Below are 13,573 nucleotides of genomic sequence, written 5' to 3'. Positions count from 1 at the left end.
ATCTCTGGGCTCTTCTCAGGTGTCAACACCTCCCAAAACTGCTGTGGTGGGAATAGTGCAATCCCTGCCTGGATCCCGGGCTCTTCCCTGCACGAGAGCTTGAGGGATTTAGGCCTGAAAGGTGAAAGGTCTTGTAAATCATGACTAATCTTCTGAGCCACACACGCTGCCAAGTAATTCCTTAAGCCTTTGTTTGGGCTTTGCATGTCCTTTGTGTGACCCCAGCCTGCTGCCAGTTGGAAAAGTTAAGGATTCTCGGTGTTCCCAAAGCTCTGACTCTGCTGCCACCAGCACAACCCACCTCTCAGGTGCAGCAGCAAGTGGCAGGTCTGTGCCTGGCACTGGGCAAAGCTGTGGGGGATTGATAGATAATAAGATAATAATAGAAAAGTGGAAAGAGATAATAACATAGTCATATAAAACCAGGAGTGAGTGAAACTGGAGCTGGGCATTTCTGGCTGGGATCTGCCAGATCACGGATTCCACTGCTCAGAACTCAGCACACAGGTGGGTTTGAGGTGGCTTGAGCTCCACGTTGATCCTGGAGATCTGAACAGCAAAGAAACCCTTTTAGTGGCAGCCAGGGGATGAGAGTTGGGCCACCAGCAGGCTTGGGGCCATTCTCCAAGGGACATGACTCCCAAGGAACATGAGAACTGGGTTTTTCCATGTCCAGCCTGGGTGCACCAGCAGAAAAAGGCTCCTAAATCCAAGCACTAAACCTGCAGAGAACTAAAATATCTTTTTTTTTTTCAATTCCCTGCCCACATGTAGGGATGTGAGAAACATCTCTGTGCATCCCATGAGTGTTTGCAGGTAAAGATCTCCTTCCATCCAGAGCTTTTGGCCACTGGAATTGTGTGGTGGGGGTTTAGTTCTGTGATTCTCTAACAGTTTTGGGGGCCCAGCTTTCCTGCAGGCAGGAGCTGCAGAGGGCAGGATGGGGAATTAGGCAGTGGGAGTGGGAATTAACTCCTCTCCCACCTCATGTCTTGCAGCAACCACTGGTGAGGCTGAAAGGAGGAGCCAACACGGGCGAGGGCCGAGTGGAAGTGCTGAAAAACGGGGAGTGGGGGACGGTTTGTGACGACAACTGGAACCTGGTGTCGGCCAGCGTGGTGTGCAGGGAGCTGGGCTTTGGCAGCGCCAAGGAGGCCATCACAGGAGCAAGGCTGGGCCAAGGTAAGACCCCCAGGGGCTGCTGGGGCCTTGTCCAGCTCCAAGAGCCCTTGGGGATATGGGACAGAGCGTGTTTTCACTGGAATATTTGCTCCAGGGACCAGAAATGTCTCCTCTGACCTTAACGAGTCTGGAGGCCAGGCTGGAATATGTGACTTAAAAAAGATGTTCGAGATTCCTTGAAAGAAGTTTGGGGATGATGAGCTTAACCTTTTGCACAGACAGCTGTTCCAGTAATTAATTCTTCATTATCACGTCTGTTGCTCTAAAGCTCCCTTTGAGTCCTCTAGAACCACATCATGGTGGAATGTATTACTAGAAGGTTCCTGGCAAAAATGAGTCCTGGATCCAGACTTCAGATGCTCCAATTTAAACCAGAACAGTAATTTATAAAGTCATTTATAAGCCCATTATAAATAGAAGGGCATTTGAACAGCTCAGAGCCAGGTTTGGGGTTGGATTTCCTGTGTCTGGGAGCTGGTTTAAATCCCAAAATGTGGGAAATGGTAACTCAAAGGAGAACTTACACCCTCTGAAACCACCTGGGGATTCCCACACCTTGCTCCTGTGGTGAGAATGGGAAATGACACCAAACCCTTCCTGTGAGAACAAAGGAAAGGGTGAATCTTCTTTGGAGACTTGGAGGAGGGGAGGAAACAACACGTGGTGTCCCGAGTCTGGAAAGCTTTAAAACGTGACCCGTCCGCTGGATTTGCCAAAACCCTCTTGTGGTGGGATGGAATCTGCTGGAGTGTTTAACTGCATGTAGGAAACAGCTTAATCATCGTTGTGGGGAGGGGAGGAGAGGCTGCCACGTGAGGGAGGAGAACATGGAACGCTCCGTTCCCTGCCGTCTCCCGCAGCCTGGAAACTCTCGGCGGCGGCCGATTCCCACAGGCTCCCCTTTCTTCTCCTGCTCAGCCCCGGCCATCCATCAGTGCTCCCTGTCAGAAGTGTCCTTTGGGATGGCTGAGCTCCCCCCAGCAGCGGGATCGTCCCGTTGTGGGAGGAAAAGGAGCTCTGCTGGCCCAAACTCCCCTCCAGCTGCAGAGGGGAGACTCTCCCAGTTAACTCCGTGTCCGTGGTTACACTTTGGGTTGTTCCAGCTGCAGCTCTAAGGGTTGGGGACAGAGTGGCTGGAGAGCAGCCAGGCAGGAAGGGAGATGGGAGTTTGGATTGACAGGAAGCTGAACAGGAGCCAGAGTGTGCCCAGGTGGCCAAGGAGGCCAATGGATCCTGGCCTGGCTCAGGAACAGGGTGGCCAACAGGGCCAGGGAAGTGATTCTGCCCCTGGACTCAGCACTGGTGAGGCCACCCCTGGAGTGCTGTGTCCAGTTCTGGGCCCTCAGCTCAGGAAGGACATGGAGGGGCTGGAGCAGGTCCAGAGAAGGGTAACAAGGCTGGGGAAGGGACTGGAGCACAATTCCCATGAGGAGAGGCTGAGGGAGCTGGGGCTGTTCAGCCTGGAGAAGAGGAGGCTCAGGGGAGACCTCCTCACTCTCTGCAACTCCCTGACAGGAGGGGAGGGTTGTCTCCCCCAGGGGGGGTTGGTCTCTTTTCCCAGGCAACCATCAGCAAGACAAGAGGGCTGGGTCTGCAGCTGTGCCAGGGGAGGGTTAGGTTGGAGATGAGGAAGAATTTCTTTGCAGAGAGGGTGCTCAGCCATTGGAATGGGCTGCCCAGGGAAGTGGGGGATTCTCCATCCCTGGAGGTTTATAAGAAGAGACTGGATGTGGCATCAGTGCCATGGTCTAGCAACTGCAGCAGTAGTGGATCAAGGGTTGGACCTGATGATCTGGGAGGTCCCTTCCAACCCAGCTGATTCTGCGATTCTATGATTCTATGATCCCAGGGTGTTCTGATGCTGGTTGAAAGCACCAGCCTCATCTTGGATGCCACTTGTCCTCCCAGATTATTCCCATTTGTCTCCCAGCACCTCTCTGCAGTATGGAATGATTGTATTTCACTGCTGTGTTGGAGCCCACACCACCTGCCCCAGATTTATTTTACTGACTCCTCATGCCTCCCTCCCTGTGGTTTTCTACTTGATTGTCCCAGCAAACGTGTCCACGTCCCAGTTAAATGTCAGGGCTTGACTGGGAGCAGATTCCAGCACACAGACTCAGCCAAAAGGTCATAATTTGTGAATTCCTGCAGCTGAAGTTTGTAAATTATGTAACAGTGGAAACTTGGCTGTTTCTGGGGTTCTTGCCTGCTGGAGCCCCGGAGAACACTGGCAAGAATTTACCAGTGAAAATATTAATAAGGATATTGCAGCTTTTTGGTTTGTTTTCACACGAAACCAGTGGCTATTTTTCCAGGGTGTTTGGAACGCTGGAGGCCGGCGTGGTGTCTGCAGGGTATTAACATTTCCTCCCCACGCAGCAGCACAGGCAGAAAGCAAAAACCTCTTTTTTTTCCTTCCTTCCCCCAAGGGATGGGCCCAATCCACCTGAACGAGATCGACTGCACAGGCTTTGAGAAGTCAGTCACGGACTGCAAGTTCAACACCGAGTCCCAGGGCTGCAACCACGAGGAAGATGCTGCTGTGAGGTGCAACGTCCCCGCCATGGGCTTCCAGAACCAGGTGAGGAGCCGGCTGATCCGGGTGCCAGGGAGTGTTTGCCAGGTGTCTGCACGCTGGGGCCTCACCTGCCAGGGCACAGCACTGGGAAGGAATCGTTTCACCCCAGCCACGAGGGTTTTGTTTGGGGTTTAGGAGGGGAAATGAAGGCAATGCTCCCTTTTTAGGCCGAGCTTTGAGCTTCCTTTCTTATAAATGAAGAAAGGAATGATGGAAGGACAGGGGAGGTTTAGGTTGGATATTAGGAAGGAATTCTTTACAGAAAGGGTGATTGGGCATTGGAATGGGCTGCCCAGGGAAGGGGTGGATTCTCCATCCCTGGAGGTTTTTAAATGAGACTGGATGTGGCATCAGTGCCATGGGCTGGGAACCACGGCGGGGTTGGATCAAGGGTTGGACTAGATGATCTGGGAGGTCCCTTCCAACCCAGCTGATTCTGTGATTCTATGACAGGGCTTGGAGCAGCCTGGTCTAGTGGGGGGCTGCCCATGGCAGGGGCTGGAATGAGAAGATTTTTAAGGTCCCTTCCAACCCAACCATTCCACGACTCTGCACGAACCTGCCACAGGTTCCCCTGAGCCAACACTCCTTCCAGAGCTCTAAAGGAGCAGGGCAGGGAATCTGTCCCCGGGAGTGTGTTATTCCTGCAGCTGCTCCAGCCCCATTTGAGCTGCAGGGCTCGGCTGGACCATCCCCTGCCCTGGCTGGGAGGTGACCCCGAGTACATCAGTGCCCAAACTGAGCCGTGTGAACTCGGGGACCCCCAGCCCCGAGGAGCCCCCGGGTGCTGCCCCACATCCCCTGGGGGGGTTGTGCCGTGGCCTCACCACCCCGGGGGGGTGTCTGTGTGTCTGTGCCCTGCAGCTGCGCCTGAGCGGAGGCCGCACCCCCTACGAGGGCAGGGTGGAGGTCCTGGCCGAGCGCAACGGCACCCTGAGGTGGGGCACGGTCTGCAGCGACAACTGGGGCACCGTGGAGGCCATGGTGGTGTGCCGGCAGCTGGGGCTGGGCTTCGCCAGCCACGCCTTCCAGGTGAGCCCTGAATCCTCCTTTATCTGGCTTTGGGTGTCTGGGGGTGGGTTTGGGTGTCTGGGGGTGGGTTTGGGTGTCTAGGGGTGGGTTTGGGGATGATGGAGGAAGAGGAGGAGGAGGAGGAAGGTTCAGGAGGCCATGGTGGTGTGCCGGCAGCTGGGGCTGGGCTTCGCCAGCCACGCCTTCCAGGTGAGCCCCTCAACCTCCCCAGCCTGGGGTTTGGGTGTCTAGGGGTGGGTTTGGGTCTCTGGGGGTGGGTTTGAGTGTCTGGGGGTGGGTTTGAGGATGATGGAGGAGGAGGAAGGTTTAAGAGGCCGTGGTGGGGCTGGGCTTTGCCAGCTACACCTTCCAGGTGAGCCCCTGAACCCTCCCCTGCCTGGGTTTTGGGTGTCTGTGGGTGGATTTGGGGATGATGGAGGAAGAGGAGAAGGAAGAAGGTTCAGGAGGCCATGGTGGTGTGCCGGCAGCTGGGGCTGGGCTTCGCCAGCCACGCCTTCCAGGTGAGCCCTGAATCCTCCTTTATCTGGCTTTGGGTGTCTAGGGGTGGGTTTGGGTGTCTGGGGGTGGGTTTGGGTGTCTGGGGGTGGGTTTTGGGTGTCTGGGGGTGGGTTTGGGGTTGCTGGAGGAGGAGGAGGAACATTTAGGAGGCCATGGTGGTGTGTCAGCAGTTGGCACCTTCCAGGTGAGCCCCTGAACCCTCCCCGACCTGGATTTTGGGTGTCTGTGGGTAGATTTGGGGATTGATGACCCATGGCACACGCTGGGTCATGAGTAGATTCCAACCAATCCAACCATTTTTCATGGCCAGAGAGGGGATCTGCAGCTCCCCAAGGGACTGGAAATCCAGCAGGAAGGATTCCCCTGCACCAACTGGTTCCTCCAGCTGCTTCCCCCCTGCAGATCCCAGAGAACACCCACATCCCTGAGCACTGGCCTGGCTCTGTTGGCACAGCCCTGAGAGTCCAGCAGGGAACAAGACATTTTTTCCCTTAGCTGAGGCTGCTGGAATTCAGAACAGAAAAGGCCCTTATGCTGCCCCAGCTCCAGGAGCATAAAGCCCCAGTGTGCAGAACAGGGCAGGCTGTGTGTGCAGCACTGCACACAGGGCTCCCAGACAGCCTCCTGCCATGGGAGCCGTGGCACACATGAGTTTTCTTTTCCTGGAAACGGGCTCCCCAGTTTTGACACTGAGAGATCTGATGGGATTTTTGAAGTTCTTTCTTCCTCCCCCTCCCCCCCCCCCACCGTCCACCAAAGTTGTGCCATCAGGGTTTGAGTTTGTGAGTTAATTAAGTGACGTTTCCCATGGGTTTGGTGTAACTGGGGGATGAAGAAGAGCAGGGAACTTCATCAGGAACTGCAGTGACAGGACACACAGTGGCTTCCCACTGCCACAGGGAGGGTTAGGTGGCACATTGGGATGAAATTCCTCCCTATGAGGGTGGGGAGGCCCTGGAAAGGATTTCCCAGAGAAGCTGTGGCTGCCCCAGCCCTGGAAGTGTCCAAGGCCAGGTTGGAGCAACCTGGGCTAGTGGAAGGTGTCCCTGCCCATGACAGGAGGTAGAACTGGGTGAGCTTTAAGGTCCCTTCCAACCCAAACCAGTCTGGGATTTTGTGATCTCTGAATCCTCAACCCCAAGAGGTGCTCCCCTGGGTCAGCAGATCCTGTTAGTCCTGATACTCCTCAAATTCCTTGTTCCCACTGGCATTTCCAGCATGGCTGTAACTCTGCCTCCCCTCCTTGTGCAAGCAGAACCCCTGGCATTGCTCGTGGCCCTCCCAAGTGCCCAGATGTCACAAGGCAGATGTGGTTTAAATGCTGGGCACCTCTCCCAGAGGCACAGCCCCGATGACTTCCGAGAGCCCCGGGATGAACTCACCAGGGCGGAATTAAAAACAAGGGGAGATTTAAACCAGATCAAAAACAAGGAGAAAGATTTGCTGAGATGTTTAGGGTGGGGAATATGGGACTGGGGTTAAAATCTGGGTTAATCAGCCTTCTGCTTCCCTGAGTTCACTGAGATCCTCCTCCTGCACGGCGTGGCCTCTCACACCGACCTTCACCGGAGGGAGAATCCCAGGTTACAGGGGGGTAAATATTCCTCAGAGAGCCCACTAAACCCTGAGGAGTGTGTGAGACGCCTTTTTTTCATGCCTTTCTGCCCAGGAAACCTGGTACTGGCACGGGGACGTGAGTGCTGACAGCGTGGTCATGAGCGGGGTGAAGTGCTCGGGGACGGAGATGTCGCTGGCCCACTGCCGGCACGACGGAGCCCACGTGTCCTGCCCCAGGGGAGGGGGCAGGTTTGGAGCTGGGGTGTCCTGCTCAGAGAGTGAGTAACTCAGGGTTTATTGCACCTGGCCACCGGTGTCTGCCCCAAGATTCCCAGAGGGAACAGGGCAACCTGTGTTGTACCTTGGATGTGGCAAAATAGGGGTGAATTCTTATGCCCAGAGGAGCTGTGGCTGCTCCATCCACTGGAAGTGTCCAAGGCCAGGTTGGAGCAGCTTGGGATAGTTGAAGGTGTCCCTTCCCATGGCAGGGAAGTGGGAATGAGATGAGCTTTAGGGTCAGCTGTTCACATATGGTGAATAGTTACACCCGCAGCTCTCCTCCTCCAACTGCCGGAGGGCAGAGATAGGTGGGATGCAGGGGAGGAATTCTTCCCTCTGGGGGTGGGGAGGAGTTGTGGTTGCCCCATCCCTGGGAGTGTCCAAGGCCAGCTTGGAGCAACCTAGTGGAAGGTGGCAGGGGGTGGCACTGGATGATCTTAAGGTCCCTTCCAACCCAAGCCCATGGCAGGGGAGTGGGAATCAGATGAACTTAAAGTTCTTTCCAACCCAACCTATTCTGTGATTCCATGACTCAAACTGCTGCTGCCGAGGCTGAGGAGCACAGGGTGAGGAAGGGGCTGATCTTCACCTCTGGCAGACACTCGTGGGGTGTTTTTAGCCCACTTAACCCCTTCCTTCCCCCCAGCCGCCCCCGACCTGGTGCTGAACGCGGAGCTGGTGGAGCAGACAGCCTACCTGGAGGACAGGCCCATGTTCATGCTGCAGTGTGCCCTGGAGGAGAACTGCCTGGCCAGCTCTGCTGCCAACACCTCCATCACCTCGGGGTACCGGCGCCTGCTGCGCTTCTCCTCCCAGATCCACAACAACGGCCAGTCCGACTTCCGCCCCAAGAACGGCCGCCACGCCTGGGTCTGGCACGACTGCCACCGGTGGGTGCCTCAGCTGGGCTCTCCCCCCACCCCTTCCTGCTGCCTGGGGGGCTGTCCTGCTGTGGGAGCACGGGGAGGAGCTGCTGGGGCTGTGGGTGCGGGGCTGTGATGTGTGCCGGGGTCACTGTCGCCCCCCGAGAGCAGGGAAAGCACCTTGTGGAGAGTGGGATAGAAACAAGGCAAGTGTGGAGCTTTCCTTGGCAGAGGTGTCTGGCCAAGGGCACTGTATCCATGACACATCCCTGGGAGTGTCCAAGGCCAGGGTGGAGCAACCTGGTCCAGTGGAAGGTGTCCCTGCCCATGGCAGGGGGTGGAACTGGATGAGCTTTAAGGTTCCTTCTAACCCAAACCAGTCTGGGATTCTGTGATCTCTGAATTCCCCTCAACACCAAGAGAAGCTGCCCCTGGGTCAGCAGATCCTGATACTCCTCAAATTGGATGAGTTTTGAGGTCCTTTCCAACCCATGATCCTGTGATACCTTCGTATGTACAGACAGGACCCATCTTTCCACACACCCACCACGTGTAGAAAGGTGCAGCCACCTGAGCTGCTTCCCCCCCCTGGAAAAGAACCCCCAAAATCCTGTCAATCCTGCATTTTTAAATGCATCCCCACTCCACTAAAACAGCTGGGAGCTGGTTTTGTGCTTATTTTTTGACCAACAGTAAATTCACCCCCATAAATGCATCACTTTTGAGGGGCAAAGACACTTTCAGCTGAACCAAGGGAGGAAAAGGAGCTGGAAGCCATCCAGGTGCTTTGCTTGTGGAATGATGGTTGGTACAAGGTTGATTTTTCTCTCCTTTGGGGTAAAAGGCCGAGAAGTGACTCAGTGCACAGCTCCTGTCCTGCCTCTGGCGTAAGAAAATTCTCAAATCTAAGAGTTCTTTGTAGTCTTTATAAAGAGCTGAGCGAGGTGAGACGGGGCTGAGGGGGCACTTGGAAGTGAGGTGAGACAGGGAAAGGCTGAGGGAAAGGCCACGAGCCGTCTGTGCCTCAAAAGTGGATCCTGTTCAGATGGAGGAGGATGAACTCAGCTCCTCTTCAGTCTTTCCAGTCTGTAAACAGCAGAATGCAAACACCCCTCGGAGTGGTTCAGACATAGTTCAGCATCTGAGTCAGACCTGAGAGCCTCCAGCTCCGAGCAGAGGCAGCCAAATGTGCCCCAAATGCACAGCCCTGTGCCTCTGCCTTCCCTCCAGCACTCCGAGCTCCTGTTCAGCTGCCTTTGGATGTGGAAGCAGGACAAAAATGGGAAAGACCTGGAGCAGGGAGTGAAAAGGGATTCACTTCTGGCTGATGGGAATTTATGTGTTTGGTTTTGGGTTTTTTTCTAAGTCAGGGGAAAGGCAGGAGGAGGTAAAAAGGAAAAATTTCCTCCCCTTCCTTCCTTGCTCCTCCTTCATCTGTCAATCCACGTGCAATTATGGCAATAGGAAGTTTTTAAGGCTTGATTATTTTTACAGCTGGAAAGGAGAGGATTTATGCACTTTTTTCCTCTTTTTTTTTCCTTCCCTTTTTTTTTATTATTTAATTCTTAAGCAATTGGTTCTGATTTAGGGCCTGTCTGTGCCTTTGCCTCACTCAGAGCTGAGCTGTGCAACTCCCAGAGCTGAGACAGATATTCCCATCATTGGACAGACATTCCCATAGCTGGGATAGACATTCCCATAGCTGGAATGGACATTCCCAGAGCTGGGACAGACATTCCCACAGCTGGGATGGGTGATGGTGCCACACAGGATTATCCCCAGGGGAACATTCCCTGGCTGTGGTTTCTCCCACTCCACCTCCTGTAGCCCTTTCGACCTGGTAATTAAAGGGCTGTTTTGCCTTTAATTCCCTTTTTATTTCATTTCTAAGGATAATTGTCCCTGTCTGTGACCCTCAGGCACTACCACAGCATGGAGGTTTTCACCCACTACGACCTCCTGAACCTCAATGGCACCAAGGTGGCCGAGGGACACAAAGCCAGTTTCTGCCTGGAGGACACGGAATGTGAAGCAGGTGTGTGCCAGAGCCCTGGGAGCTGGGAATTTATCCCTGTCCCCGGGGCTTCCAAGGGCTAAATGTGGCCTGGCAGGAGCCAGAAACCAGCCCTGAGGTGATGGGTGGGTGGATGGATGGATGGAAGGATGAACAGACAGATGGATGGATGGTCAGTCTCAATTCCCTCCGTCCCTACTCGGAGCTGCCCCAAAACCCAAACTGTGCTTTTTCTGACCCCTGTCAAGCGAGGAATTCCAAAATGTGCCTCCAGGTGATGAGGTTGGAAGGTGGCAGCTCCCTCTGTGCAGCGAAGACACCGCTGTGTTAAACCTCATCCCAAACACTGCCCCCGTATCCCATCCCCAGGAGAGTTGGGAACAACCAGGAATTCCTCGGGGGGAACACCCAGCCCGCCTTGCCAGGGGTGTAACACTTTGTTCCTTGGACTTTTTCTGGCTCAGATGTGCAGAAGCAGTACGAGTGTGCCAATTTTGGGGAGCAGGGGATCACCGTGGGCTGCTGGGACGTGTATCGGCACGACATCGACTGCCAGTGGATCGACATCACCGACGTCCCACCTGGAGATTACCTCTTCCAGGTGAGGAAAAGAGGGTTGGAGGCACTCCTGTGGCTTTTATCTTACCCACCCTGACAAGAGTTTATCTTAAGCTGTTTATTTGTACACCTCCTGCTTCTGATTATAAAGAGATTATATTCCCGGGGTGCCCAAAAGGGAGAAGATTTCCTACAACACACACCTCCAAGTGACAAATCAGGGCCAACAACCTTCAAAATTCCATGTCCCAACCAGCCCAGGAGCAGCTGATGCTGTTGGCACGTTCCAGATGCACAGCATTCCACTGGTGTCCTGGTTTGGAGCTGTTTGTGAGCAACACCCCCTGAATTTGGGGATCAAACCGTGTTATTTGTGGGGTGTTTGCAGGAGCTCAGGCTGTGCCTCTGGACTGGGCACTCTGGGGAGGGGAGTGGGGGGAATTCTTTGGCTCTAAAAACAGCCCCTTGCTCTGGAGGGGAGGGAAGGGAGAGGAATTGTTTTCGTCTGTGCTGTGTGAAATGGAAAAAAGGGGTTGGAGGGGAGGTTTTGGGGGTCTTAGTTGGTCAGAGGGATGGAGCAGCTCTGCCAGGAGGGAAGGCTGGGAGAACTGGGATTGTTCAGCCTGGAGTGACTCAATTGTGGCCTTCCAGGACCTGAAGGAGCCAACAAGAAACACGGAGAGAGACTATGGCTTCCACTGCCAGGGGGCAGGGTTAGACGGGATATTGGGAAGGAATTCCTCCCTGGGAGGGTGGGGAGGGGCTGGGATGGAATTCCCAGAGAAGCTCTGGCTGCCCCATCCCTGCAAGTGTCTAAGGATAGGCTGGAGCAACCTGGGACAGTGGAAGGTGTCCCTGCCCATGGCAGGGGGTGGAACTGGATGAGCTTTAACATCCCTTCCAGTCCAAACCATCCTGGATTCCGTGTCTGACCTGCTTTAACCGAGCAGTTCCCGTTTCCCCGCAAAGCGAAGGATTTTTTTTTTCCCATTGTAAAAAACCCAGTTTAACAAACCAGCTGATCCTGTGTCCCCCCCCAAGCCCTCCCTCTTTAAATAACCTCCCCCTGTGCTTCTCCCCTCCCTCCCCAGGTCGTCATCAACCCCAACTACGAAGTGGCCGAGTCGGATTATTCCAACAACGTGATGAAGTGCCGGAGCCGCTACGACGGGCAGCGCATCTGGATGTACAGCTGCCACATAGGTGAGAGCCTGCTGGCCTTGGGCCAGGCTTAAACCCCTCAGCTCGGGCCTAACAGGGATAAAGATGCTCCAGCTGGACGAGGAAATGAGTGGTTTTGCCTCTGTAGGTCCGGCTTGGCAAACACCTTCTCCCCAGACTCAAATTCCTTTACCAGCCTGGAACTGAACCTCTTCAGACCCCAAAGCTTCTCCCCTCTTGAAAAAAAGAAATAAGAATAGGTGGAGCTCAGTCCAGGCATTAAAATGCTCTGCTGTCGCTGGAGTATCAGGGGAAACTCGGTGTTCTCTCGGAATAATATAAAACATTATCCTTCGGAATTTTTATCTGAGAAATATCAGAGGCAAACCGGTTTAAACGTGTCACTTATCAAGACCATTTTAAAATGGAAATAGTCCATTATCAGGACCATTTTAAAATGGAAATAGTCCATTATCAGGACCATTTTAAAATGGAAATAGTCCATTATCAGGACCATTTTAAAATGGAAATAGTCAATTATCAAGATCATTTTAAAATGGAAATAAGTTTGGGGCTTTCTAAGATTAAGAGTGGTTTTGACACCGGTTGTTCCAGTTATGGTAAAATTCAATTAAAATTCAAATCAATTAGCCCAGGAGAATCTCTGAGCCCCTCCCTCCCCCAGCAGGTTCCACTGTTCTCTGCCTGCTCTTTGTGCCCTGAGCTGCCTCTGCCCCTCCCTGCTCACCCTGTGCCCCCTTTGTGCCCCCTCTGTGCCCCCCCAGGTGGTTCCTTCAGCGAGGAAACGGAGCAGAAATTCGACCACTTCAGCGGACTCACAAATAACAGAGTGGCCACCCGGTAATGGGACCCCCCCTCCCCACTATTTAAAGAAGGCAGGACTCCTGCCTTGCTCCTTCCCAAACCACTGCACCACCAGGAAATCAAGGAAACGCTCCAGCTCCGAATCTCCACGTGAATTCTCTCCCGCAGACGCCTTCGCTCCCCGCCCCTCCTGCAGCTCTGGAGCCCCAAACCCTCCTTGGCTCCATGTCCTCCCCGCTCCAACCTCCTCCAAAGGTTCCTCCCTCCACTCTGTGTCCCCTCACAGCCGCCTTGCCTTCGTTTGGGTGCCAACAACCCCAAAAAGTGGCTTCACCCTTCGCTCTCAAGGCCTTCATTTGGCATCTTCGAGCTCTTTGCACGCACCGAACGTTTGTGCTGCTGCTTCTTGCACAGCTCCTCCTCCTCAGGCTCCAGCTCAGCAAAGAAATACAAAGAAAGGAAAGTGAAAAAAAAACCAAACAACCACACACACACAAAAAAAAGGAAAAAAAAAAAAGGAGCAGCTTTTTTTTTTCGAGCAGAACAGTGTAAAGCATAATTTAATTCCGCCGCGAAACTCTCGGGTCCAACAGTCCAAACCCAGCGACCTCTGGAAGAGGAGCAGAACAGATTCCAAGATTCCAACAGAGCATTGGAGCTCCCTGGAGCTCCTCCACCCGCCTTGGACACCCAGAACTTGGCAGATTCCCGGCTGGAAACTGGGAATTCCCATCCCAACATCCACCCCGTGAACTCCACACCCGCCCAGCTCTCGCCTCCCAGGCTGGACATTCCCTGTCTTCTCTTCCAAGGATGAATTAGTTTTTTTAAGGCATTGGCTCCTGGCTTTTCCTTACAGAGGGAATTCCTGGCTCTCATCCCCAGGGATCTGCACCCACTGGAAATTCATGGTGCTACCCCCGTGCTCCTCTGTTTGTTTGAGGACACACCTCGCTCCACATCTCCAGGCACAGCTACTTGAATAAAAACCTTCTGACCCAGAAAAAAAAAAAAAAACAAACA

General features: G+C 54.0%; 1 protein-coding gene across 2 annotated transcripts in view; it reads left to right on the top strand.

Moving 5' to 3' along the window:
• LOXL2 (lysyl oxidase like 2) overlaps window positions 1-13,550 on the top strand; it is a 48,157-nt gene extending 34,607 nt beyond the window's left edge. The window contains exons 6-14 of one of the 2 annotated variants that reach the window (XM_064638079.1): window positions 999-1,182; window positions 3,615-3,766; window positions 4,628-4,795; window positions 6,963-7,128; window positions 7,776-8,019; window positions 9,912-10,027; window positions 10,471-10,607; window positions 11,656-11,767; window positions 12,511-13,550. In XM_064638079.1, the coding sequence (XP_064494149.1) occupies window positions 999-1,182; window positions 3,615-3,766; window positions 4,628-4,795; window positions 6,963-7,128; window positions 7,776-8,019; window positions 9,912-10,027; window positions 10,471-10,607; window positions 11,656-11,767; window positions 12,511-12,590 (1,359 nt within the window). In that variant the 3' untranslated portion in view covers window positions 12,591-13,550. Of the gene's footprint in view, window positions 1-998; window positions 1,183-3,614; window positions 3,767-4,627; window positions 4,796-5,243; window positions 5,296-6,962; window positions 7,129-7,775; window positions 8,020-9,911; window positions 10,028-10,470; window positions 10,608-11,655; window positions 11,768-12,510 lie in introns of those variants that run through there. The other variant, XM_064638081.1, reaches the window with a different exon arrangement.
• Window positions 13,551-13,573: the final 23 nt, after the last annotated feature.

The sequence above is a fragment of the Pseudopipra pipra genome, chromosome 28 (genome assembly GCF_036250125.1).
Source record: "Pseudopipra pipra isolate bDixPip1 chromosome 28, bDixPip1.hap1, whole genome shotgun sequence".
NCBI lineage: Eukaryota > Metazoa > Chordata > Aves > Passeriformes > Pipridae > Pseudopipra > Pseudopipra pipra.
The sequence above is the reverse complement of the archived record's forward strand: the minus strand, read 5'-3'. Positions and strand labels throughout refer to the sequence as shown.